The following is a 27243-nucleotide window of genomic DNA, read 5'->3' on the forward strand; positions in this document are numbered from 1 at the left end:
GCACCATATAATAGTGATGGTAGTAAGTAGGTAGTGGCAAGGGTTTGCCTGGTAGAGGGAGAAAGGAAGTGAGAGTTTCTGTATAGTAACCCAAGTTTTTGATGTTTTTTTTTTATATTTAATTGGACATGAGTATCGAATTTTTGGTGTTCGTCGATAGTAACACTGAGAAGTTTAGCGAAGGGGACAACTTCTATTAGGGAGTTGGCATTACTGGTAATATTGAAAGATTGTTTGTTAAGGTGCAGGTTTTTAGAGGGAGAGAAAAGTAGGATTCACAGAAGAAGGATTCATAGAAATCACAGTAAACACTGTGCCGCTCGGTCTAGATGCCATAATCCACTGTATCAGTTGCAGCACTCAGGTTAAAGAGGACCAAAATAGAATAAAATGACTGATCTCTTGCAGTAAGGAGGTTATTAACAACCCAAGTAAGGGTTGTCTCAGTGTTGTGTCTAGGTTTAAATCAAGTTTGATCTGGATAAACAGATCAAAAAATGCAACCAAAGTCGAGCCCTAGCAAACATAGCATATTGAACAAACTAAAATTAAAATAATAAACACTCAGAAGTAGTGGCACACCAGAAGGGATATAATTTAGTGTTTGAACCTATTTATTGCCGTGCAATCTCTTCAGTAAAAGAAAACATAATATAAACAAAATAAATAAAAACTGTTTAGATGCAATGGCAGTGTAATCATATGACCAAATTCTGTTGACTCAAAAGGTTGCATGTGCAGTACTGTGAACAATGTACCTATTAAAACATTTCCCCTCTTAATTTTCACTAAGTAAAAACACTTGTATTGCTTACTTTCCGAATCATCTTTGTTTACAGTTAATTTCATTTTCAGTTATACTCCACATTTTAAAGGTGCAAGTGGTTTTGAAAAAGTGAAGATTATAATGTGCTGTAGTGAGACATTATGGGTTCAGTCTTTCTATGATGTGACAGTAGGAGTGTTCAACTCCAAAAACATTTTTCAGGGAGCTTTCTTTATCAACAAAATAAAATGCAAAAGCAATGCAATGTTTTGCATAAAAATGTGTAATGTGGTGCATGGTAAGGAGGTTATATGCATCTTCAAGGATTTTGCTACTTGTTTCAGAAAGTGAACAATGCAGTGTAATTTGAAAAAAAAATAAGCTCACCATTTAATAATAAGCAGAAATAATGTTTCATTGATGACTCTATGAATAACATTGTAGATATATACTGTACTACCCAAACAGATCTACGTCAATTGATCGAAGGGCCAAATTGTCAAAACATGTACAGTCGAGACCATATAGTCAACAGTTTGGTTCGTTGAATCATTCTGACAGAGACCATGGTTCAGTAGGGGTCAAGGAATTTACCGTTTTCTCAGAATTGGTATAAATAATTAGAGAGCGAGAGCTACAAGGGGGGGATTGCCCTTTGCAAAAACGTTGTTTGTGTTGCTGGCAGGTGTTGTGTAGATTTTTGTTAGTTTTTTGATTAATTTCATTGTCGATTGCATGGGTTTCGACAATGTGATTTTTCAAGAAACTGACATAGACCCTACCCAAACACTTGTAGTTATTTTAGGTACAGTTAACACTGTTAGAGAAGATTTGAGCTCTGACTTTCATCAGCTTTTTGCACTGTAAGTATGTGCGTAAGGTATGGAGTTCTTTACTATATGATTCTGGTCTTGGCAGTTTCCATGTCCTATGCTGTTTTGATTTACATTTAATAAAATAACCATAAACATTTGTTTATATCTGAATCTATTCAATACTGTTCAAGTGATATACAGCTGTTTGCTTACACGCAATATTGAATTTATAAGACATGTCTGTGATGTCTTTGTTGTTGAATTACCATATATTGTCACTAAACAACCTTTGAGGTGATTCATGAATACTTAACTTTTAACAAATAAACTTTGTGATTTCAGAGTTTCTTTATGTAAAATGCTCAGTTATGTGGATATTCTATACACTTGGTTGCAACAAGAGTATGGAGTCTGTTTCATTATGTTTTGTAGCTAATTGTAATCCTACAGCTGGGCTAGGCTTTGGTTTGCTATATTTTGTGCGTGTTTCTCTAAGTCAGGTAAATGTTTATCATATGTATCTGTATGTGTATCTGCTGGACAAGGGCATCGGGTGCTGACTTGTCGGAACATGGGCTAAATTCTTGACTAGGCTTGTAAGGACATCAGGGCCAATAGCCTAGTAACTTCCTATGATCCTATGTATTGCCTGAGCTAACAGAAACTTATGTTTTATCAGCAGAAGTTTTAAATATTTTATTTTACTTTTTTGTTTTTGTCTTGGCTTCTCTGACAGTCTGAATATCATTTTCATCTGGAATCTCTTAATTTTCCAATAGCCCAAATGTGTTAATTTTTATCTGCATGACTGAACATTTTTTTTATTATTCTTTCTGAAGATGAGTGGGTATCTTATTGTCTGATTTCATTTGCCTAGAACTGAGTTGACACTGGTGTATAATATGAAAGACATACATTGTATTAGTAGAGGGCATTGCTTAGAAAGTTTGACATCATTTGCAAGTTAATTTATGCAACAGATACAGTGATTGTTATTTATAAGAGTCCTGTAAATAAAAACTTGGACCTATGTATAAGATGACATTTTGAGCCTGTAAGTCAGCCACAGTTAACAGTGTTTTGCAAATTTCTCAGACAAATATAACAGATCCTGAATAAAGGAAAAAAAACTTCAAATGTTGCTACCACAGCAAATTTCTTATATTTGGTGTACCTTAAGATAGAATATGTACCCTACAGTAGTTCTTCTTTCTTCACCTCCTTGCCTTTTTTTTTTACTTCCTTTGTGGGTCAGCTATACTTTCAACAGCTAGTCTGACAGCAAATTTCAAGGTCCTGAAAAGAATGTTGTTATATAAATTCTAAATTTAATTCAGCTGTGTCTGCCTTCCCTAACCCTTTGTGTCGCCTATCTGAATATTTACCATGTAGCCCCTTCATTCATTCTGAAGACAATATTCCAGCTATAGTATATCCCTATCTATACTTTGCACCCCCCCCATTTGTAAACATGAGTAAATCTCGGCTTGTTGTCATACACTAAGTGCAACCGTCTCCCTCATTGTTATTGTTGCCTGGCTACACATACTGTTATTTGTGTCCTTTTTCAAGTATCATCTCCAAAGTTGCATACAGTACTGTAAGTGTGGTCTTAACAGAGCTGTTCATCAGAAAAAAATGACTTCTATATTCTTTGCCTTTGTAGCCCTGCCTGGATTTGATTGTTATCCCACTTGGAAGCTTTCTTTGAAATGTTGTTAGCAGCAACTAGAGGCCTTTATCCTTTTCCTTCTCTGCGAACACAAACAACCTTCCCTTATAGTATTTATGAGTTCCTTTTAATCTTCCAAATGTTTCTTAGAGTTAAATCCCAGCTGCGGTGTAACAACTTATAAAAAAATAACACTCACATCTTCTGCTCCAAAATAACTATATTATAAATTTATTGAGCACTTTTTGTCTCACATATAAACAGACACTTCTTCAGAATAAATATTAGGAACATGACACCACATTTAAATAGTAACAAAACTGATTTTGTGATTTAATTTTAGCTAACAGACAATTTAAAATACTCTCAACACTTTTTTTAGAAACACAATACAATCGAGTATAAAACATAGTCATTACATACAGGAATACTTGACCATTAACTTGAAAAACAAAAATAAAACATGTAATATCTCTTAAGGGGATATAGCCTCAGCACACTTTATATAGATAAGATTCCATTTAATCCTCAGCTCTGATTAACGTTTAGTTGGATTTGCCAGACTCCTCCTTTCTAAAAAGCTGAATCTTGCTACTTGACAAGTTTTGTTACAATTTTACTGGAATGGCGTCCACTCCATTCCTTTTAAACACAGATTTGAAGTCTTTGCTGTAGTCCTGACAAGCTTTATTTGGTATACGTTTCTTGATGGCTTCTTTGATGATTCAGATGTAGAAATGAATGAGATTAAATCGATAGTTCTTCGTCCAAGAGGTTCTATATTGCCTCAGGTCAGGTACTATTTACACTCAGGAATGCTGCTAGAGCTTTCAGCACTCCTGGTGGGATTGATTATTGCCGAGGGGAGTGACAGCAACCATCTGCAGCATGGGCCAACTTTACTATATCTCCAAGTTAAAAAACCTTGAAACTCCTCAGTAAGTTTGGCTGTGATCTCTCTCAGCACCTGAATAAAAAAATCAGTCCAACCCTTGTGCTCTTTCCCTTATGTTCTCTGAACCCTGTTTATTCCTATTGGTTACTATTTCCCAAAGTCTTTCCTATTGTTTACTGTTTCCCCAAGTCTTCATTTTTTATCTGCACCAACTTCTGCTTCTCATCTAGGACGTTTCCTTTCTTAACTCATTACATTTAAGTAATGCCTCCAGGTGCTTCTGCAGTTACATCCTACTGATGGCTGTAGGTGTCAAATATTGCTTGTTCACATTTGTGTTAATAATTCCAAAGCCATGCTACACACAAAGTATTAAAAGAGTTAATCTTCAAAAATAAATAACTGTATTGATATTGGATTTCTGCCTAGTGCAGGAAAAATATCAATTGTTGTTCATATATATTTATATTGTCATAAATGTCATGTTTTCCGAAATATTTCAACAACCAAGCAGCACAAACAAAACTGCTTTGCCTCAAACAGATGCACTAAACTGGATGAACAAAATGTTAATGACAGTATGCATGTAACATGACCTAGTTGCTGTGATATCGTAAACTGTTTATAAAATATTACAACCTTAATAGTTACTTTGTTTACTGTGACTTATCCAATCCAGTTTAAGACCTAGGATGTAAAGAATACTACCAGTTTAAAAAAGTTTGTGCTGAACAGTTTGAAATGTACACTTTTTCAATAACCTGTATGGTTCCAGAGATAAGAGCATTTGTTTCAAATGTGAGGACGTAATTTTATTCTATCACAAAACTTAGGCTCCACCCACTCAAAGATGCAGTGCAGACCTCCAGAGCTCCATTGGAGGGAGTGCATTAAACTAAGGCTAAATTAAACTGCTCAGTCCGTAGTTTTCTTATGCCTTTCACGTCCTGGCTTTAATTAACAGCATGTATCTAGTCTATACTTTTTGTTCTCCCATACATGTTTAAAGATTTTTGGACTGCAGAACTTATTTCTTCCAGCAATCTCCTGTCCATTATAAAATTTACTTTCTTACCACGATGGCTACCCTGTTCCCAGTAAAGTTCTGTTTATCTATCTTCTTCACTTTAACTCAACTTCATTGGTTAGCCGTTTTTGTGCTATTTCTCCTAACAAGAATTGGCCCTGCAATTACAGTTTCCGCTTCATTTTCCTTTTTTAAATCATTTTACAAAGCTACACCTAACTGATTATATTACTCTGCATTTCTAGCACTTTCTCTGTTCCCTGCTTGATAAAGTCTTAAATTTCTGCTTCATACTTAGACCAACACAATTTCTCAGTGATTTTGAATTATACTGTGACATGGTCACTGTTTTCCATCATTGCTGTTACTTTGACCTTACTTGGATGTAGTTCACTGATGACAGCTGTGTTAAGGACATTTTGTTTATTAGTTAATATCCTCATCTTCTGGCTCACTATCTCCCTCTTTCATATACACCCCCTCCCTTTTTTACTTGTGTGGCCATAAAGATATTTTTTAGGCTTGGATGGTTGTATATGCCACCTACAATATCACTTCTTCTTCTTCTCCTTTTGGCTTTTCCCATTAGGGGTCGCCACAGAGGAACAACGGTCCGCAGAACGATTAGTTGTGGAGATTTACAGTGTCCAGTTGCTAGCCAGGTGCCCAACCTTCCACAGAAGACGCACACATATACACACACACACACACACACACACACACACACACACACACACACACTGAGGGCCAATTTAGAGTGTCCCCCAACTAAGATATCACTGTATTAATTAATTATTTGTTTATTCATGATATTTGGAATCTGTAAAGCATCCATTAAGAGGATTATGAATTTTACTAGGTAGGAACTTCAGTGCAAAATCAATACCTGTGTTTTCTTTCAACTTTGAGTGTGTAAGTTATTTTTAAACTATTTTTTACTTCACTCTAATCGAACCCTAAAGTGGCAGAGATGGTTTTAACACCATTTACATTTTGATAGTTTGCTGCATTGATAATTAGTTTACTACATTGATAATTAGACTATTTTTATGACAGCACAGTTATAGAACTTCCTTGAAAAATAAGTACCTTGATATAAAAGAGAAAACAGTGCCGTGTAGTTTTAGGTCGGTCTCTATTGTCAGTTATTCCTGCCTGATGTACTGCACAGAGAGACTACATCGACTACGAGGTATGGACAACACTTACAACATGCACAGATTCCATGTGACTGTCTTCAGCACAACAAATGTGCTTTAATTGTATCCGTGTTCAGTCTGCTTGCGTATAACGTGATGGTTCTTGGCACTGCTCCTCTGGATTACAAATTCGAAAGTTTCAGATTAGAGAACTGGAGAGTTTGCTGTCATAAAAAACGCTGTACCATGTTTTGTAAGGTATTCTGTATGCGTGCATATTAAAGATATATGTACTTTTTTCTGTAGTGTTCTGTTTTTAAAAAGGCTATTTTTATTTTAATTACAGGCAGAAGAATTCCACTCAGCAGTGCATATTTTGTTGGAATGGTTAGCTGAAGCTGAACAAGCCCTTCGTTTTCATGGATCCCTCCCAGATGATGAGGAAGCATTGCGTTCACTTATAGACCAGCACAAGGTATGCAAAAGAACTTATGTGTAAATAGTTGCATTTATGCATTTGTTTACCTTCTGATTCTGCATTTGGAATCATAAGCTATGAAAGGACAAAATCCTACAGCATAGTAAGTGCAGGACACAGAGAAGTATTACTGAACTAGAAGGGTACATAAGCTGTTATTCTAAATTATTTTGTAAGTGGATTGTTCTACATACCCACTGTGACAATTGATTCCTTAAATGCAGTACAGCTTAGTAACATGAGATAAAATGCCATTGTATATGTCTGTGTGGATGCTTTATTGTCTGTTACTAACTCTCTGTCTGTAAAAGTGTGAAGAAGATAAAACAACACTTGTTGAATTGAGCGTCATTAAGGGACAGTTGATGAGATTTACACAAAAAAAAAGTTAATGAACAGGATAAATGCTAAAGTATACTACAGATTCAAAGCAAAGAACAACTGACAGATGTCAGAAGAGGATGTGTCGATCAATCAGTAGCTCTTTGAGTGAGTGTGTGTTGATCGATTGTCAATCAACACCTCTTTCAGTGAGTGCTTGCTGATTGATCAGTCAACACGCTGCTGAGTGCGTGTTCATCGAATGGAGGATCTTGTGCAAAAACATCTCTGACAGCAGTATTGTATTTTTTTCTGCACTATTGTGTGACCTCAGGGTAAGTGTATATGAGTTTGGGGGTTGCAGGGGGACTACCCCCCCCTGCAAAAAACACTTTGCTCTGAGTTTACTGAAGTTGTTTTGGACATTTTTTCACTTGATCAGCACTTGTTCAAAGAGTGTTGTTTGATCAACATGAATCCAAATCAGAAATTATAGCCTTGTCCCTGCAGGATGACAACTGACCTTAACATGTTTCTGAGAGTAGAAGTTAGACTGCAGTTTGCAAAGAAGGAATTCCGTATCAGGGATACTCAGAAAAGCAAGGACATTTCTTTGCTGTGGTCTTTACTCTCGGACAAACTAGGAGTTTATTGTCTGGTGAAGTAAGTGAAACTGGTACCACATGCAAATTGCTTGTTTTACCAGATTGGGTTGAGGGAGCTATAAAGTATAGTACCCATACAAAACAGCCTCATACATATGGTTTTTTGTTAATAAAAAAAGAGAGAGAGCTGTGAACATTTTGTCATGAAGACAATATCTGCATAGTGTTGTTTGTCTGTTATATGTTTATAGGAACAGGGAAAGATATATGATCCATATAATCGGTGTGTTTTATTCAGCTGTAAGTAATAAATATAGAATCAGCTAGTGGTAAGAGCAAAAGCCACTCAAACTGCATTGTACAAAATGCAGCCTAAATGGGTTACTTCCAAAAATGAGTATTTTTGAGGTTTAAAACCACATAGGCTGTTATGCAAATGTATAAAAAAAACAAGAGATTCCTATTCCTGATCATTGTGAACAGGTATAACAGTCATAGTAACTAAAAATAAATAAAAGTGCAATCATTCTAGAAATCTTATTATTCTTTTTGTGTCTTAATAATGAACCTGTAATGAAACCTTTTTACCTTCTAGACATTACCTCAGATTAACCCATGACTTCTTCACAGAATACTTCATTGTCAAGTTTTGCCACTGGTATTCTTTGGCATGACTTACAGTATTTGAAAGATAAACTCAAGGTGCCCATCACATAATATACTGTGCAAGAGCATTAAAGTCACATTTTTACATCACCCAAGTGTTTCACGGCTCTTACGTTAAATTACTTTTTTAAACAAATGACTTACCGCAGACACATCTAACAACATTACTACTTCTGTAGTGTTGCAGTTTGCATGGATATACAGAAAATGTTGCTTTTAGCTTCCCAGTGCCCAAATTATGACTGACTCGTTTGTATGAATTACAAGGAATATGTTTAAATATACCTTTATCACAGGCTGTGGTCCTCTGAGACTTATCAGAATTCCCTTTAAATTATTTGACCTGTGTGCAAAACAGGCAATATTTTAAATCGATTTAAAATTTTAACTCATTCATCACTTAAAAAAAAAACCCTGTTTGTTCAATTATATTTTGTAATATTTTGGACTTCTACCATATTTGGGAACTACAAGAGTGAACTCCCCATTCTGAAGACAGATTACAAATTACCCATCACCCCTGCACTCTTCTGCCCACTATATATTCCAGATTATTGTTTTTTTTTTTATTGTTTTTTTTTCTTTTTCTTCCTCTAAAGACCTCACAAAATTGTTTTAGTACAGGCAGTCGTTTGGTACATTTGTCCCTGGTGGTGAGGAACGGGAATTACTGGGCTAGATGTCAGCCCGAAGGCCCATTCATTTCTGTCCAGGAAACACTATCAGCCTAAACCTTCCCTGTCATTGAGTTAGGTGATGGGCAGTAGGCCATCTTACTGGTTCTGCATGATTGCTTTCTCTCCCATCCCACCATGTGGGGCCTCCTCCCTACTGGTGTCTTAGCAAGCGTCACAGTTGCTGTCCTCTGAAGAGAATTCTTTCCACAGGGTCACGTGCACCATGGCAGCCTGGGCTGCATAGGCCTGTATTCCACTGGTGAAACACTTAATGCTGCCACTAGGTGTCAGACTTTTGTTGGTCCCAAGCCACCTTCCTCCCTCAGGATGGGTGTAAGCCAGCAGTAGTCATTCACTCTTATTCTCTTTTAGACATCCAAGCTGCTAATCAAACTCAGGCCACCTACAGCATGTTGGCAGGTCCAAGACACTTTTAACTGTACCTTTTTCAGATCTGTCTGATGCAGGCCTTCTTCACAACCTTGTTATAGTGTTGCAGGCTACATCCCCATATATGTCATGGCTGTCTTGATAAGGTCCTGAAAAGATCTGAGCACAAAAATTAATATTAAAAATTAGAACAAGAAGACAAACTGGTGATCCAGACAGAGCCTTTAACATGTGAATGGAGCTGTCTCAGTTCACAAACCCATAATCAAAAATACATCTTGTGCTGGAATGTTCACTATTGCCTCAAGGGTTGATTTTTCCATTTGACAGCATTATAAGAACCTAACTAGTTAAAAAGCACAAAGCTAAAATAGCAAATTGCTAGGCAACTCACTTCACGTATTTGTCCCCATTCCAAACCTAATAAGCCTCCCCCTTTACTTCATTCTAGTTAAATTATTGCACCCATACTTCCTCCCCACTTGCCTCCTCTCCTCTATTTGTATTGTAATTCCACCTCTACTAATCTTCATCTTCCTTCTTCTATCTTTGATTCCCCCCACGCTACTCTACCTGATCTGTAACTCCGTCTGCTGATTAATCCCAGTTAGGTTTGGTCAAGGGCAGGTCATGCCTACTCAATCTGGTGGATTTCTTTGAGAAGGTCACCAAAACAATGGATGAGGGCAGAATGGTTCTCATTGCCCACCTTTACTTGGCTAAGACATTTGACAATACCCTATGTGGGCATTGTTGACAAACTCAAGAGGTTAGGTAAGCCATCTGGCTTACAGACAGAGTTCCTCCCTATCCTAATTCAAGTGTAACTTGGTCAACTGGAATGGGAAAAGGAAGTTCATTCCTGGTTTGGCACCTATGTCTCTAATGGAGACAGGCAGCCTGTAAATAGTTCAACTCCCAGACCCCTGTTTGTAAATGTTTCATCTCCCAAGCCCCTGCTTACACTTATCAGGGGTACGAGAACTTGTCAGAGATTTGGGATGCATGGCTAGGCTTAAAAAGGCCCTAGTGATCATAGCTTAGTACACAGCTATGACCCTACCAGGGTCCTCAGACACAATAATGTTTGAGTCAAACAGCTGTCAGTTAGTTCTTTGCACTGTACTTAGTTTTACTGGTGTTTTACACGACTGTTATCTACAGTAAGCAAACAGCATTCCTTATTGCATGACTTTGACATAATTCCTGGACTGTCATTTCACTTTCATTATCACGTATTTTCCTACCTAGTCTAGTACGGGTTGTAGTGGCAGCAATCTGACCAGGGTCAAACTTCCATATCCTCAGCCAAAAATTCCAAGTCATTCTAGGGCATTCCCAAGCATTTCCAGACTAAGATGCATTGTCTTTTAAGTACGTCTTTCTCAGGGGGTCTGCTCCAATTGGACCATCCTTGAAATGATTGTAATTGGAGCTACTCTGAGGAATAATTTTAAGATGTTTGAACCCTCTCACTTGACTGCCTTTGCTTCTAACTATTAGCAGTGCTACTTATGGATTTATAGGTGTATACTAGTTTATCTACGAAACTGAAAATTCTGTCTTAGATCTCAGTGGTTGTTGTTGATTAGAGCCTACATATTCAAGTTGAGAGGATCATCAATAGTGTCCACTGACTGATTTAGCACCCAGAAGTCAGTGACTGCCCCTGTTGAGCAGTCTCATCCTTCTTGACATCTTGACATTGCATAAGAACAAGACTCTAAGGTACTTAAACTCTTCCAAAAGTGGCAGCTGCCCTTCTATCTGAAAGTATTCCATTAAAGAGAGCTGCCCTCCTTCATGAAGATTGCAATCCACTTTTTTTCCAGGAATGTACCATGGCTTTCAAAAAGTCTGAAATGCTGGTTATTATATCTACTATGCTGGTTACTGTCCTAGCTGCTTCACAGTTGAAAATGATTTGTCCAAATGCCTGTCAGATGTTATAGACCATTAAGGTCAGAAAGACAGCATCATCTGCAGAGAAAGGGGTGGCATCTCTAGATCAGCTATTCAAACAGTGTTTCAACCTTATTTGTGTTTTGACATCCTGTCCATGACAATCATGTCATGGTGACAGGATGCTCCCTTCGTGGGTCCTGACAGTCATCAGTAACAAATTCAGCTAGATGCTAAGAATCTGAAAACAACTCTCATGGTGTTCAAAAAGCAACAGCAGAAAATGTTACCCAGAGCATCCAACAGTACATGAAATATACACAGTCACAAATCTTGTCTAACTTCACAAAACAACTGTAGACTGGAGTAGCAAACTTCCACAACCCCTAGCACAGCCATGCAAAGCTAAAGCACTGGCCAAGTATGGCCTGTGCAAAATCCTCAGTGCTTCTCCTGAACCTGTGGTTTGACTGTCTGTCAGAGTAATACCTCCAGCTCTTTGTCAATGATTTTTATAGAAAGGATGAAGAGTATGAATGTGTAATCTTCTTGTATTTGGAACACAGCCTCTGGTTCCATGTCTTAAAAATGGGAACCATAAGTCCAGTCTGCCATTCCAAAGGTACTGTCCCTGCCTACCATGAAACTTTGCAGTGGCACATTAACTATATTACCTCAACCATTATCAGTGCTTCATGTTAGGGTCTGAGCTCCTTTCACATGGATGCTTTCACAAGTTCCAAAAAGATTTTGAATTTTCATTTGTTTCTTGCAAGTCTGTGAATCAGACAGCCTAGCTGGTGAATTCACTTCACCCCCAAATGTTGATATGACTGCTGTATTTTTGGCGACTTCTGAGTACTCATGACCACAATCAGCCATTGCTTTCTGGGCCATGGGGCTTTGGTATAAAGTACATTTCTGACATTCTTTGCAGAGTGCATGTAGTTTTCATTATGGTTAGCCCATGACTTAAGTAGACATCCAATAATGACTTACTACTTGGGTTCATATCTGAGAGTCTATTCCTCCCAGTCATATTGCCTAAGATCTGCAGAGTTGGTAGGCAGCACTATCTCAAACACCTTACCTGCTTACTCCAAGAAGGTTGAATACTGTGTACTCCCATCTGGTATGTAAGCACAAACAACTGCCAGTTTTCCCTTTTGTATTGGCATTTGTTGTGTGGCAACCCTCATACCCTCTAGCAAAATACTCCAACAGCACAACCCTTAGTAATGGACTTGTGAGCATCCCCAAACTTGCCCAGTGCCTCTCATGAGCAACAGCTCTTGAACAGGAAATAAATCAGTCCTGAATAAGAAGGCTGATTTCACAGGCCATATTCAATGCAAAGGTGAGCACTCTGTATGCATGTATACCAGTACAAGCTTCTCTGCTGGTGAGATTACGTTCACATCACTAATGCTAGCTTCCATTGGCATGATGCTGGCTGTCTGCACCTGTCCTGCACATGCCTGCCACCACAATATCACTAGAACACTGCAATCGCCCACCCTTCACATTACAGGTGATGAGCTTACAAGAGTCCTTGTAGGGAATGGAAGCAGTGCTGGCATGTGGAAATAACAGACTGCAGTGAGATCTTCACAAATAAAGAGGTGAAGCTGTCAGCATTCTGCAGCTTGGTGGTTCTTTATTGGCTGCCTGTATCATTTTTTTCTAAGCATGCACAGTGAAAACCTTCTGCTAATCTGTTTGTCTGAAACAGGTAGCTAAAGCAGGACTCAGTATGTATTTAAGTCCTCACTGTCATATAGTTTAACTCAACCCTTAGGTTTGTTTTCTTCCTACAGTATAGTTCCAGAGTTTCTAGGGACCAGAAACCTGCCTGTACATAACAAAACTTACATGTCCTTGCCTTGGAATCAAAGTGAGGAAAAGCCCACATAATTTTTTAAGCTTAACTTCTCACATGCTTTGACAGCAGAATTTGTCTTCACATGCATAACACACCACAGACACAAGCAAATCTGTAGTTGTTCCTGTCAGCTACTGGTCAAAATCTTACATAGGCAATTAATCCTGCTGATGTCCGCTAGAAAGATGTGCAGAGTGTTATGAAACTGTTCATTTGCTTTTGTTGGAGAGAAGAAGAGAAACAGTATCAGAGCACATAATTGATAGGGTCACCACTTGTTCCTCTTTCTTAAGATGCTGATTGGGACAGTTTTGTCCTGCGGATTGGGGGGGGCAGACATGAAAAATGACAAATATCTTTATATTTTACAAAACAAAAAGTGTTTTCCCGACTTTCTCTAAATGTTGCAGAAAACTGTGCTATTACATATATATCATTTTATTATCATATAAAGTAGTATAAACAACCGACACTACATATTGCAGAGTCTTTATTTTGGTAATAACATGAAAACAATTGTTTTTCATTGGCTGATGGTACAGTTTTCCCAGTAAAATCTCAAGCTTTAATAACAATGTCTCACTTTGGGCATCCAAAATGATGACAACCCTAATAGTTGACCACATTTTTTGTAAAGTGATCCACTTGTAAGAGGCATCCTTTTCTGTAACTGCAACATTTATAGAAAGTAGTGCAACCCTTAGGCACAGGACAGTTCCCCACTAAATTGTCATGCTGTGGTGTCAGGCTTATTACCATAATATGGTAATATGGGGGTGAGATGCAAATCAAGGGGTAGTAATGCAACAGAAGTGGGAGATAGTGTATGAAGACATTTGTGCCTCAGTTTAAAAACAACACAAATTCAAGAACAATTGGTTGTATTTTTATACTGTGCTTATAAAACATGTTTTAGAAAAACATCAAATACATTAGCACATTTTTCCAGCATTCAGGAATAACAAAAACATCAACTTTCTGCAAACACTGGTGAAAAGCAGAAACTGTTCTTTGAAGTGTTGATTAACAGTTCATGGATTGAAGTGATAAACATGACACCTTAGGAAGATTTTGCAGGGTCTTTCAGAGCGCATAAAAAAATTGTTCAAAATAAGCCTGCAGTGTAAATAATTTCTTTGTTTAGCGCTGCATAACTGCTGTGAATAGCTTAAAGCATGCGCTACAAGAATGTATATAATTCTTATTCAGGAAAAAAGTAAGCACTAATGCTACACAAGGTTTGTAAGATGCCTGTGACTCACAGTACTGCCACTGTATCTCAAAGGGAGATAACATCACTTCCGTATGTCTAGCATGACTGGTATAAAAGGGGACTTGAAATTAATTCTGGGAGGGAACAAGAAGTACAAAAGCAAGATTATGTTAATATGGCAGGATCCATGTTGGCCATTTTATGGAACAAAGTATTAACATTTTATTTTGTAAGAAGCGCTTAGAGTAATGTTGATGCATTAAAAAGCTCAGAAAACAAAGATTTAATAAAAAAAAACATTTCCGAGGTAGAGATTTCCTTTAAACAAGACAGCTTACTGTGTATGTGTTCAATTCAAGTCACATTCTTCAGAGACTACTTAGAGCTGAGGAAGCCAGAGCAAATGTTAATATGATAGTATCCACTTCTTGTAACTATGACTGTGCTTCTCTGTGCTTCATTCCCTCAGCTGGTAAAGCGATTGAAATTTCCAGGAAAACATTAGCTTTTGACCAGCTGCAAAAGGGCCATGTTTCACAGAGATCAGAGAATATTTGACTTCCATGCGGAAAGAGTAGACTACACTGTGTAGAGCATCTATCCATTATCTTAAGAGTATGCCTTGGGTAAGCATGAAACAGCCAACGCCTTCTTCCAAAAATATGTTGCTTACTAACCATACACGTTTTGAATCTGATCCCAGGACTTAGTCTTTTTGCTAGTCTGTCTGTACCCAGTTGGTCCATTCATTTAGGAGAATGGGAAATAGTTATTCTGGAATACACAAGAGCATTGTGGTCCATTTTTCCTGTCAAGGAACCCCCATCAGACCATGACTACCTAGCAAGAATCAGGTAGTAGGGAACAGACTGGCTGGTACTTAGGGCGATGTCTACCTTCTCCTGCTGGGAGTACCCCCTTGGGGCCCTTGCAGTTGATATGTTCTGAGGGGAAGCATACCTCTGTATACTAGTTTCCTGTTGGCTACGTAGTGCGAATGTAATATGGCAGCACAGGCTCAACCAACTTGAAACTCGAATGGTTTAACACCTAGTGATCCCACAAGGTATAACCAAGGTAGCAAGCCAAAGCTGTCTCCCCCACTACAGGATGAGAGAGCAGACAGCATCCGCTTACTTCATACCAGCTTCTACAGGTACCTGCGGTACTAGTCAAATCTGCGTTACATGTTGCATAGCCAGACATTTATCCCTGTATTGCAGAGAGCTGGCTTCACTCTGGTTAGAAGTACGTATTTATCAGAAAACGTTCTTACTGTTCTGTCAGGGTACGTATTCTTTTGATTTTCAGTTTTCTGTTAGGCTGGCAATGTCACCCTATTTACAAGATCAAATCTATCAGACAGTTCTTATTTTTTTCCCTGTTTGTTGATTAGGTAAGCCCACTGGACAAACTTGTCTCCTTTCAGGTGTGACCTGGGAGCACTGTTTGATTAAGTGACTTCCTCAAAGTCGTACAGCAGGTAAATGAAGATGGACTCAATCAAATCCTGTCGCATAGTCGCAGGAAATGGCACATTAACAGTTTACTGCCAAGCCATAAACCTTTCTTTTAAAGCTAAGACCATGGGAATTTTATCCCTTTTTTGAATTCCCAGTTCGAAGAAGAAAGGAGTATATCACAGATGCAGAACCCTAGTATAAGTAATGGAAACATTCATAATAATAATAGCTATAACTGTTATAAAAATGCATTTATTACTATATGCAGTACAGATAGTCAGTTTATTAAGTGGATCCTACAGAAAAATTGGTCAGTCCTTAAAGACGATAGGCAGTTTACACAGAAACTTAGCGAGAAACCAATTGTAGTGTATGTTGTTGTTTGTCTTTTTGGCTTTTTCCCGGTTGGGGGTCGCCACAGCGGAACTCCGGTCCGCTAGTGACTGGCAGTCGATTTTTATGGTGCCGAATTGCCAGCCTGATGCCCAACCTTCAGTGAAGGCACGCCCATTCACGCATGTCTTTCGGAGGCCACTCGACCGCGGGGAGGACATGCAGACTCCACACAGAAGGCATTCCCCGCACTTCAGCCGAGAATCAAATGAGAGAACCTCTTGCTGTGAGGCAACAATGCTACCGCTGTACCATCACAGACACAGAAACCAATTGTAGTGTATAAAAGGGGCAAAAATATGAAAAAATATATTGGATGATTTTTTCAAAACCTTATTAACATCAATAAAAAGTTAAACATGGTCAAATATGGGAGATGTTCTTACTGTAAATTCATCCATGAAGGAGAACCGTTTAGTATTAAGTCGCAGTTATTTAGAATTTCAGGAAACTTTAATTGTAATACTTTAGGGATGGTTTACGTTGCTTTATGCCAGTCATGCTGCCCCGATTTTATATAGGCAAGACTGAAAGAAAGGTGAAGGATAGGGTGTAGGAACACCATTAGGATATTAAGAAAAAGAAGGATACAAATGCACTTTCTATACATGTCCAAGATTGTCTGGGACATGAGTTAAGTTTAGCATTTTAGAAAAAGTGACCGTAGTGTAAAGGGGGGCCATGGTCTCTTTTATTGGAAAAGAGAGAACTCTACTGGGAGCTTCGCTGTAATGCTGGGAGCTTACCAGGATTAAACAAACAAATCGCAATTGCATTTTCATTAAAATTAAAGGCATTGACTAGATAAGTTAGTTGATGCATTTGAAAGGCTTACGTAGTTTCAGTGGTTTTAAATGTGTATAGAATATGTTTAGAGTGTTATAAGTATTGTGTTTTGCATAAATGGTGCATGTTTCTTTAAATGAGGTTTTTAGTTGTGGGCTTGGCTATCACATGACATGTTTTAGTAGTTTGAATGATCTATAAACATTTGGATTTTAAAGAATTCATTTATCTGAGGAAGTTTTAAATGCTTTAAAATAAAAGTGCTAATCTTGTCTCACTAGAACAAAACGTCTACTGTCCGCTTCTGCTTCCAGTGTTTTTGTGTGGATTTCTGGTTTATTAGTGTTTCATTGGAGTTGCGCACCTAAGACAATTATATCAAACAGCCCAATCATTTTGTTCATTTTTTTTGTTTTGTTTCCATAGCCAGGAAAGAAGATGTACACAATTATGTTTTATTCTTGATTATACTAGACAATTCCTTCAGAAAGACTTCCTTGTTCTGTATTTTTTGCAAAAGTCAAAGATGGATCAAATATAACCAAACAAGTGCTTTATAGTTAGGTAATAGTGTATTATCTTGACCATTAGTAAATATGATATTTTGTTAATAATGTACAATCAAAGACTGATGTACTGGAATTTCAGGTTTGACTGTTTTTTCCTTAGTAATGTTTGTTTCTCCGAGGACCACAATTCTGAGTACACCTTCAGAAAACAGTGCATTGTCAGGGAACTGGTATTTATAGAGCTACTGTGCATGGTTGTACAGGCCTCCTGCTCACAGTGTATGGTATGTTGCTATTTTTCTGTGCCCAGTTCAGTTGCATCCCTCACCCTCCCAGTCCAACAGCTGCTGTACATTGCTATGTTGAATAAAAGTGCATCACAGTACAGTAGAGAACAGCTGTGTACAAAAGTATAATTTTGCAAATAGATGTCCTGTGATGCACCATGATCTGTCATCATCAGTGAAAGTGATTCATGAAGAAGTCACATGTTAGGCAAGTTTGTGGTGTCAGGTTTATTGCCATAATATGGTAATGAGGGGCTCTGATGCTGTGCAAGCTCCCACTGGTGGGAGCTTCCCGGCATCACTGTGCGGGGATAGGAAAAGTTTGTGTGTGGTAGCAGGTTTACCTGCACCATTGGACACTGCATTGGTGGTAGGGATTTTCCTGCTGTATAAATTATGTGTGTGTGTGTGTGGGGGGGGGGGTCTTGTTTGACAGTGTTACCATGTTGTTCAGCAGTATACACTGATCAACATATGAGGAGGAGATCACTGTGCTTATAAATGGCACATTATCTGTTTGTACATAGTTGGTCTCACATTGGGACCAGCTAGTACTGGTATATGATTATACATCTCTTTTTAAATGATACAATTTTTTTTTAATAAGCCTGCAATTTTGACAGTTTTTAAAAAGGTAAACTGGACATGAACATGCATTTTCTGGGGGTATAGGAGTTACACTAGTGGCAGAGAAGGATACATTCTGGAGATTGGTATACAATTCCAAAAATTTGGGGTACCCTTCTGGTGCCAAAGACTTGTTTTGATAGTTGTCCCCCTGTTAACCTTGACTGTACTGCAAAAAATATAAATTTTATTAAGTTAACTTTTTTTTCCTTGTGTAACCTGAGAACCATTGCTATGCCTTTTTTTTTTTTAATGTGTCTGAGACGCTTAATGGCATCTAATAGTGATAGGTCCACAGGGAACACAGTCAAAATGCTGCATCCTTGAGTTTTGCTCGTTAGACACCATCTGTTGTGGACATTTTCATAAGAGCCTTTAACAGCTGAAAGCAGTATGGGATGCTTTCATCATGTTAGTATCTGACAGTTACACAGATGATAATGATGATTAGTAAAGCTTAACAGGCAGATACTGTTTACATCCAAGTGATCTCATTCATTATGTAATATAAAAAGTGGCTCCAGACTTGCAGATCTGTTTTCTAATTGTTTTTTTTTTGTGACCAAGATAGAGTTCAAGTTTCTCAACAAGTGCTTTTAACTTATGCCAAAATTTAATTGAAATGTTTTTAAATCCTAGGAATTTATGAAAAAACTGGAGGAAAAAAGACTTGAACTCACAAAAGCAACAGGTATGGGAGAGACGATATTGGCCGTCTGTCATCCAGACTCCATTACTACTGTCAAGCACTGGAACACTATCATACGGGCTAGATTTGAGGAGGTCAGTATGTCCAGAGCAGTTTTTCTAGTGATAGTAATTTGCTGATAAAGAGGATATATTTGGCAGATACTGAATGCTGTTTGAAGAGACAGATTACATACAGTGCAAATATTACAGCTGTTAAACATCATTCTTGCTAGCTCTAGTGATGCAGAGGGATGAAGCCCTGATTACGGCTCAGGTGATCTGAGTTTGATTACTGGCTCAGGTCCCTCATGAATTGGGGGGGGGGGGCAGAGCTGTCCATGCACTCCCACAGTCCTTCAGAGGAGGTAAGGTGATTCTGTGTGAGCAGGTGGCATACTATGCAAACTCTTCAAGATTGTGCCGCTCTGTGGTGACACAGATCACACATTCCTCAGCAGAGGGGTGGCGATAGGCCAATTCAAATTGCCTTATTGCTTGAATGCCAGTAAGGGGATAAAGCACCTTCATAACTGCCTAACTACAGCCCCTTCAGGACAGTTTTTTCAGTAATCCCCCATGAAATTCCTAGATTATGGAGTGAATAGAAAAATAGAAATCAGTCTGAAAGTGTTGTGGTATTTTCATTTTAGGTGAGATAGACTATCTAATCAGTTTGGTTATTTATTTAACCTTTCTTTAGTATGCCTGCTTTATGAAATATAACTGTATCCTAGGATGTAGGACATTTGGTTTGTTTAGTTAGCCTTGTCAGTCATAAATAATATGACAGGAGGCTACGGGAACCAAACCCATGACTATAAGATGTATGTTATTTTACAAGCATTCCATTGATCATTAACAGATTCAGCCACTTCCATATCAGTTTTGAAAGAAACAGCTGTTTCTGTTCATGCTGTCACTTAGATCACTCCTCTGCCACTGTATTTTTCACTGCATTTTCTATTTGTAGTATGAAATTGTATCCAATGTATTATTTCATTGTACTATGTCTTACTACTGTACATGTATCTATGTGAACTTCTGCTGAAACGGGGTATGCTTGTTGTCCCAGTCAGACTATCTTGGTAACCAAATGCTAAATAAAATAAAATGAAAGTGTAATAACATAAAATGTGATAGGATGACTCTTTTAATGAACACCAGAACTGTGTTCTCTTGCCTTCAGTATCCCAGCATCAAGGTGTTAATATAGGATTGCAGAAAAATTACATTGTGTGTATGTGAAGTGCTGTTATATGTGACTGGATATTTCGACTAAGTAAGAATCTGATGCTGGGAATCAGTGTATCTAACTCTTGGAGCTGCAGCACTGGACTCCACAAACCAAGTGTCTGATATTTGATTCCATTGTTGTTTTATTAAAAATCCTTTAGAGCAGAGAACGTGTACAGCGTAGAAATAAAAATGTGGATTAAACTGGCAGATGGTTACAGATGTGTTAATAAGACTTTTTTGCTGTAGTCAGTAATAGCATAGTAAGCGTGGTTTATCAACACACCTGCACTTTGTCCTAAATGACTTTAAAGGGAAATGTGTAATCTGCAAAACAGGAACATTATTGCATGTGATTAATGGAGCTGAGGCTTGGTGCAAACTTATGGTGTCATAATGCAGGCAAAGAGAAGATTTCAAATTCTCCAGAATGCTATCATCTGTGAGAGTGATAGCATCCCCACTGCAATACTTCTACTTCTGTGACTGTGGTTTTGTCATGCAGTACATCAGATGCAATTCAGACACAGCTTCAGAAATATGCATTAATAACCCTGTAAGTATTAAGGGTTGACCAGAAGTGCAATGACCATCTGACCAGCTCTGTAGCAGTTACCATGCATGCCCAACAGTATGAAAAGATAAACTTGTATGACATGATAGCAAGCCAGATAGGTCAAGGTTCTGTAAGGAAAGGTATTGTGTGATGCACAACAGGAAGTGCAGAAGAAAAGCAGTCTTGGAAGAGGAGGGGAAGCTAACAGTGGAGGATGGCAGTCGGTATAATAGTTAAGGTGTTTGCCTCACAAACATAAGGTACAAGGTTCGACTTTCATCCTGGAAAGGAAAATGGACTAAGCTTAAAATGGCTCACACAAGCAGCTAGCCTAGTACTTACCTCTGAGCTTATGAAAAGAAGTTGGGTAATGGTCAAGATGTTTACCTTACAGACATGGTATAGGGTTTGATTCTCACATGGGATAATTGGCTAGGCTTAAAATGGCCTCCAAGGGCAGTTAGCCTTGGTACTAACCTATGAACAAAAGCAAAGGCAGTGCATGTATGTTTTCTGTAAACATATTCTGTGAGCAGGTGAACCCTGGCTATCTAATTTCTTGTAACAGACTGCATTGTGACATCTGCACCATAGTTACCACGACACCACAGTGACCGGGAAGTATATTATCAGCTTGAGGAAACTGAAGCCATGCTAAAATATACAGTCAAAGTTGTCCCTCCCTCCTCAATTATAACAACACAGAACTGTAGGGATGTAGATGTTTTTAGGACACCAGACACTCATACTTTGAATGATGTTTGCACTGGCTGCAGTTTTTCCTCATTTTCAGAAATTTTAGGAAGAATAGAGCAGTAGTTACTAAAAGCCAAAACTTGAAATAGATTTCAGTTCTGAAGTACTGTAGGGATACTTTTGAAAATCAGACGTACTTGATGCCAGCATCATGAGCTCTCTCTATGTATAAAGCAGATGCATATTATCTGGATGTTTTCTTTGGACTGCCTAGTCAATTAAGTATGCAAACAGTAAGGCACTCCCCTGCACACAGTCCTGTTGCGGGCTATACAGCCTTCATTCTTTCATTCCCTCATTGTCCAATACCTGCCTTATCCACTTCCCTGTTGCAATTTAAATGATACTGTAGCCTGTCCCAGCACTCAGTGGGTACAAGGCAGAGAAACTAATCTGGATAGGATGCCAGTCTGTTGCAAAAATGATCACACGCGCACACACACACACACACACACACACACACACACACACACACACACACACACACACACACACACATATAGACACCCATACATAGCATGCACACTCCCAGAACTATTGAGGATTGCCATTTGACCTATGGTATGTCCTTGGCACCAGCCAAAAGCTCATGCGGACACTGCAAGGATATTATGACTCCACAGAGAATGCATGATAGTTGAAAACTGAATTGGACAACAGACTCTGTGAGGGGCAACACTAATTGCTGTGCCACTAGTAGATGCATGCTGTATTTTATTTATTTAGTTAGTTAGTTACGTTTGTGGGAATTTTGCTGCAGTATCACGTAGATTAAAAGCTGATAAAGGAATGTCATTTTCCTGTTAAGTACTTGCTTGTTTCTAACAAATGCAACTGGCTTTATAGTTCAGGGGTTTTCTGTCCCATATTGTTTGTTTTTCTCTTGTCATTGTGATTTGGTAGAACTAGAAAGGTTAGACAAAAATCGCAAGTAAAATGAAAAAAAATGAATGTGTTAGCACTGTTTCAGGAGAGACCCAAGGTGATATTCAGACTGACAATAAGAGTTTTTTTTCCAGGCAAGGTATACTACTTAACTGCCTTACATGTATATCTATGCTGTGGTCTATTGAATGCAGCTCATAAAGAAATGAAGGAGTTTTAGGTGACAGGCATAGTGTTTTGCTCAGCGCTGACTGCTGAGCATCATATTTGCAGGTGTGCAGAACCCATGTATTTCCCATGGCTGCTGTCCTTTGGGTTACCCCATCAGGACTAGCCAGCACTGTGATCATACTACCTTCATGAATAGACTGTGATTGTGTGGTTGGTGACACAATGGGGTAAAGCTGTGTATGAGATCCACAGCGAAGCAGCAGTGAAAATAACTAGGGCACATAGTTTACATGTCCGTAGGAACAATAAATATATCAGTTTTATTTCTTTGTTACTTAGTATGTGAAAGAATATCAGTAGTGGAACTTAAGCAAAAGACCTTCCCTGAGAAGATGGTCTGAGAGGTTTGCTGAGAATGGGCTATGCCAACATGATGTTGAAATAAACAAGTGATACTCTCCACTGAGGCTTCTACAAGCTTCTCCATGTCTCCCTGTGTCCAGCTACAGGTGAGAGTGCAGATCTGATTATTATAAAACTGCTCTGTGCAGTTTTATTTGTTGGTAATCCTTCAGTATAAACTGACAAAATATACTGATGAAACACAAAGAAGAATTCTTATTTTTTTAAGTTAGAATATCCAGCAAAACAGTCCCCCACCCCCAAACGTTTAGCTTGGAATGCAGCATGCAAAGCTGAGCCTCCCATAGCAACAAATTCTAAGTTGCAGAAGCTTGGGGTTCTGCAAGTGTCAGTTAAGCAATATTTAAAATCCCTAGGATGACACTTGCTTAGTTTTTCCTTATTTCTATCAAATGCTTCTTTAGTAGACACCTACTTTTAATAGGCACAGAAAGTCTTTTGCTTATCTTTATTTTTTACAAATTGTTGGGGGCAAAAAAGCTGTGCTAAATTATCAGTGAGCATGCAGCTTTCATTCTGTAACTTGGAAATTTCTGCTGCTTTTAGTAACTATTTGTTTGTGGCAGTTGAACTCACTGGTGCTTTTTTTTAGTGCTGCAAAGTCCAGAAGTAGCTGAAGTGGAGCTGAAGATAGTTGTCTTTAGGTGAGGCAGCACCAAAGTGAAACTCTAAACATTAGACCACCATTGTTTCCATTCGGCTTCCTATAAGGTTCTAGGGATCACAGTTATAAAGTCTAAATATAAGGACTTGTTGTGTACTTCTTATTTTTATCTGCTTCTTTTAAAAAGTGTTCTGTCAGTGCTGACATGGAAAGAAAAAAAAAAAAAGAAAGAGAAAGAAAAAAAGAAAGAATGCTACTTCATCTATAATAACTCATCCCACATGTTTAAACTGGCCACAACCGAAACAGACATGCTTTGCTTTCTGATACACTTCAGAACACTATTGGCACTCTTCCCATCTTGGATAGTCTCTCAAATTTATATGTCCCAAACACAAACCCTTCTATATTTCGATGTCCTTATAGCAGACATAAGCTTCATAGTTTCATTTGCATACCTGAAGATGTAGATGTTGTAGTGGATAATTGTCCGTGGTACAAAACCCTCACTCTCTTACAGTCCTGTCCTGTAGGTGTGAGATCCCTGACACCAGCTTCTGGAGTAGTTGATGGTTTCCAACAGTCTCAACGTGGGCATTCCCATCCTGCAGCTTATCCTGATGCAGTTTAGGTATGTCCTGAGGGCTTCTACCTTCTGCTGAGAAAAGTGAATCCCCAGTAATGGGGGGCTTCACATGAGCCAACTATTGCTAAAAGACATGTTAGCCACCTAAATCCTCTGGAGTGGTTTTAACCTTTAATCTTCTGGAGTGTGAATTGGGACCAGAATCCCCCTGCTCTGGCTGGATAAGCAGGCCATAATGTGGTACTTGAAAATTATGGTAGCTCAAACTTGTACCTCTTGTACACTGAATCTGTGTGCCTCTGGCAGTGGGCCACAGAGTACAGCATCCCACTTACAGTTGGGCACATCCTGGCCAGGAAGTAAATAAATAATCTGGTGGACTCCCTGTCTTGCAGCGCCAACTATTTCCTGGTTCTGAGGAAAAAAGGATTCATTTTCTGGTGACATGGTCTTCTGGGGTTGGGTTATGCTACAGTCTGCTCTCTACCACATAGAAGACTGTGATATGTCTCCTGTTCTGTGTGGCTCAGTAGGCAAGGGGGACGTAATAGTATATGCATTCTTTCAACCATGGCAGGAGAGAATTTTGCAATCTTTTTTTTTAGAGGTCATAGATTAGTACTAGGCTAACTGCCTTGTGAGCCATTTTAAGCCTAGCCAATTATCCCTTGTGAGACTCAAACCCTGCACCTTGTGTTTGTAAGGCAAACACCTTATCCATTAGGCCCCCCTCTCATTTTTTTTTGCCTTTTCCTCTGAATCTGTATTTTCCTTGCAAATTTCAGAGAGAAAAGAACAAACCTCATCCTTATTTGCCTCATAATGGTTTACAAGGATATGGTTTAAGGCAGTCAAATTCCATTCATGAAGTCATCCCTTAATGAGCTGTGGAAGTTCCTCGTTGGATTTGGTATAAGCTAGTTCCACTTCAGTACTTGACAACTCATTTAGATCCTTTGTTTTCCTGGATTTTCAACTAATACTCAGAAGTGACTGAACTGCCAAAGAAATCTTTTGGTATCCTATACCGGCTTCTTTCTTACTTGGATCTCTGGTAGTTCACAATTCTGTTGCACGTTTCTGGCATCTCCACACATCACAACCTTGTATAAGGCCGATTTGTAGCCTAATAGTGATGGTCATGTTTCTCTGCCCTTACAAAGAGCCATTCTCTTCTATAAGTTCTGATATTTAGGACAAACTGGCTTTCGTATCCTCACTTCAAACTGGCTAATCTGGCAGCTCTAACCTTCTCTCCTTGGTGGCTATCACCCCTGCCTGTAGGATCTTTGAACGTCATACCTGTATTTGTAAGGAAACATTTTTGCTTTTTCACAAGAATTAGGAGTTACTCATCTTTAATCTACATTTTCTCCTAAAAAATGTTTTTTTTTTTAACTGCTCTTAAACCAATCCATTCATCTCCCTGTTTTCTTTTCTGAGACATAATGTATGAGAGATCTCCATTCATCAGCTTGATGTGTGTTATTAGCTCTGAATTCATCTGTAGATGGTGCATAAGTAGAAGACGATATACAGGTTATTTTTTCTCTTTTGCTTTTTTCTAAGGAGGGCTATGCTGTAGCTAAGCAAACTCTCTCCAAACTAAATACTTATTGCACTGCCTTGCAGCCAGACAGCTAAGTACCCATTTAAAATTGTACTGTCAGAGACAACTGCATCAGAGGCGTGCCTGTTTCTAGTGATTTCTTCAAGAACATCACCATTGCAAAGATTTGCATCATGGTCATTTGCTATCATTTCATACCATCAGAATGAATTATTATTCAGATGATTCTAGCAATAATGCCTGTTTTGGCATCTTGGTGCTGAAACCTCAGCCTTCTGAGCGCATACATTTCAACTTCTTTCCAGCTGTGCTTCTCCTGGAGTGTTGAATGTTCAGTGTTTGGGATTCTTCCCAGAAGTTACCTACTAAAGAGGACCTTTAATGTCAGCTGTAATGAATGTAACGTTGGGGACCCTCATTTATTGGTCAACAGTTGGGTTCATCCTCGCCTCTTTATTCCTGATTTGGAGCTGCTCCAGGATGATAGTAAATCACAGTGAGCAGACAAATAAGAATAGACTTCTTCAGTCCCACTGCCATATGCTGTCTGAATGTTACCTTGAATTACTTGTTTTGTGTTTTGGCTGCATGTGCCTAGAGCTGGATCATGCTTTTAATGTGGCTAATTAAGCTGATGTTGTCTTTGTTTCTAATGTTGGGGTACCCTGCTGCTGGACTGACCTGTTAAAGACTTTAGGTGTTATGATGGCCACAGCTGAGTGGTAAAGGATTTACTACTCCTGTTTGTTTTGGATGCAGTGGATGAAGTATTGGTTGGCTTTCTGAAGTGTTGTGTGGCTTTTCACATGTGCTCAGACTCATTTTACAGCTGTGTACCCTATATAAGTTAATATCTTCTGAAGGCTGATATCACTGACTGAAAAATGAAGTACAGGTGATTATGGACTGTGGTTTCTAGCTCATTGCATTTGAAGTTGATTCATGCAGAGTTGTAGTTTTTGCACAAAGTGGACAAGTTATATAGTATTTTCTTCTTGACTTTAATCTGGTAATGTCTGACTGTAAGATTTTACATTACCTATACTGCATTTCTCACTCTTTTATTGTATTTGCTTGGGCTAGTTTAAATGTTTTAAACAGCTGTCTATATATATATATATATATATATATATATATATATATATATATATATATATATATATATATATATATATATAAGGATTCACTTTAGATTGTCGAATTACCAAAAACTGGAAACCCATATGGTCGAGACCATATGATCGAGTTTTTGGAAA

At 38.4% G+C, this 27243-nt stretch overlaps 1 protein-coding gene across 3 annotated transcripts in view; it reads left to right on the forward strand.

Moving 5' to 3' along the window:
• DST (dystonin) overlaps nt 1-27243 on the forward strand; it is a 4096730-nt gene that overhangs the window by 3855174 nt on the left and 214313 nt on the right. For all 3 annotated transcript variants that reach the window (XM_044063350.1, XM_044063347.1, XM_044063348.1), the window contains 2 exons: nt 6661-6789; nt 19153-19296. In XM_044063350.1, coding sequence (XP_043919285.1) covers nt 6661-6789; nt 19153-19296 — 273 coding nt within the window. The remainder of the gene's footprint in view (nt 1-6660; nt 6790-19152; nt 19297-27243) is intronic.

The sequence above is a fragment of the Protopterus annectens genome, chromosome 2.part1, assembly GCF_019279795.1.
Source record: "Protopterus annectens isolate FY-2018-M chromosome 2.part1, PAN1.0, whole genome shotgun sequence".
NCBI lineage: Eukaryota > Metazoa > Chordata > Ceratodontiformes > Protopteridae > Protopterus > Protopterus annectens.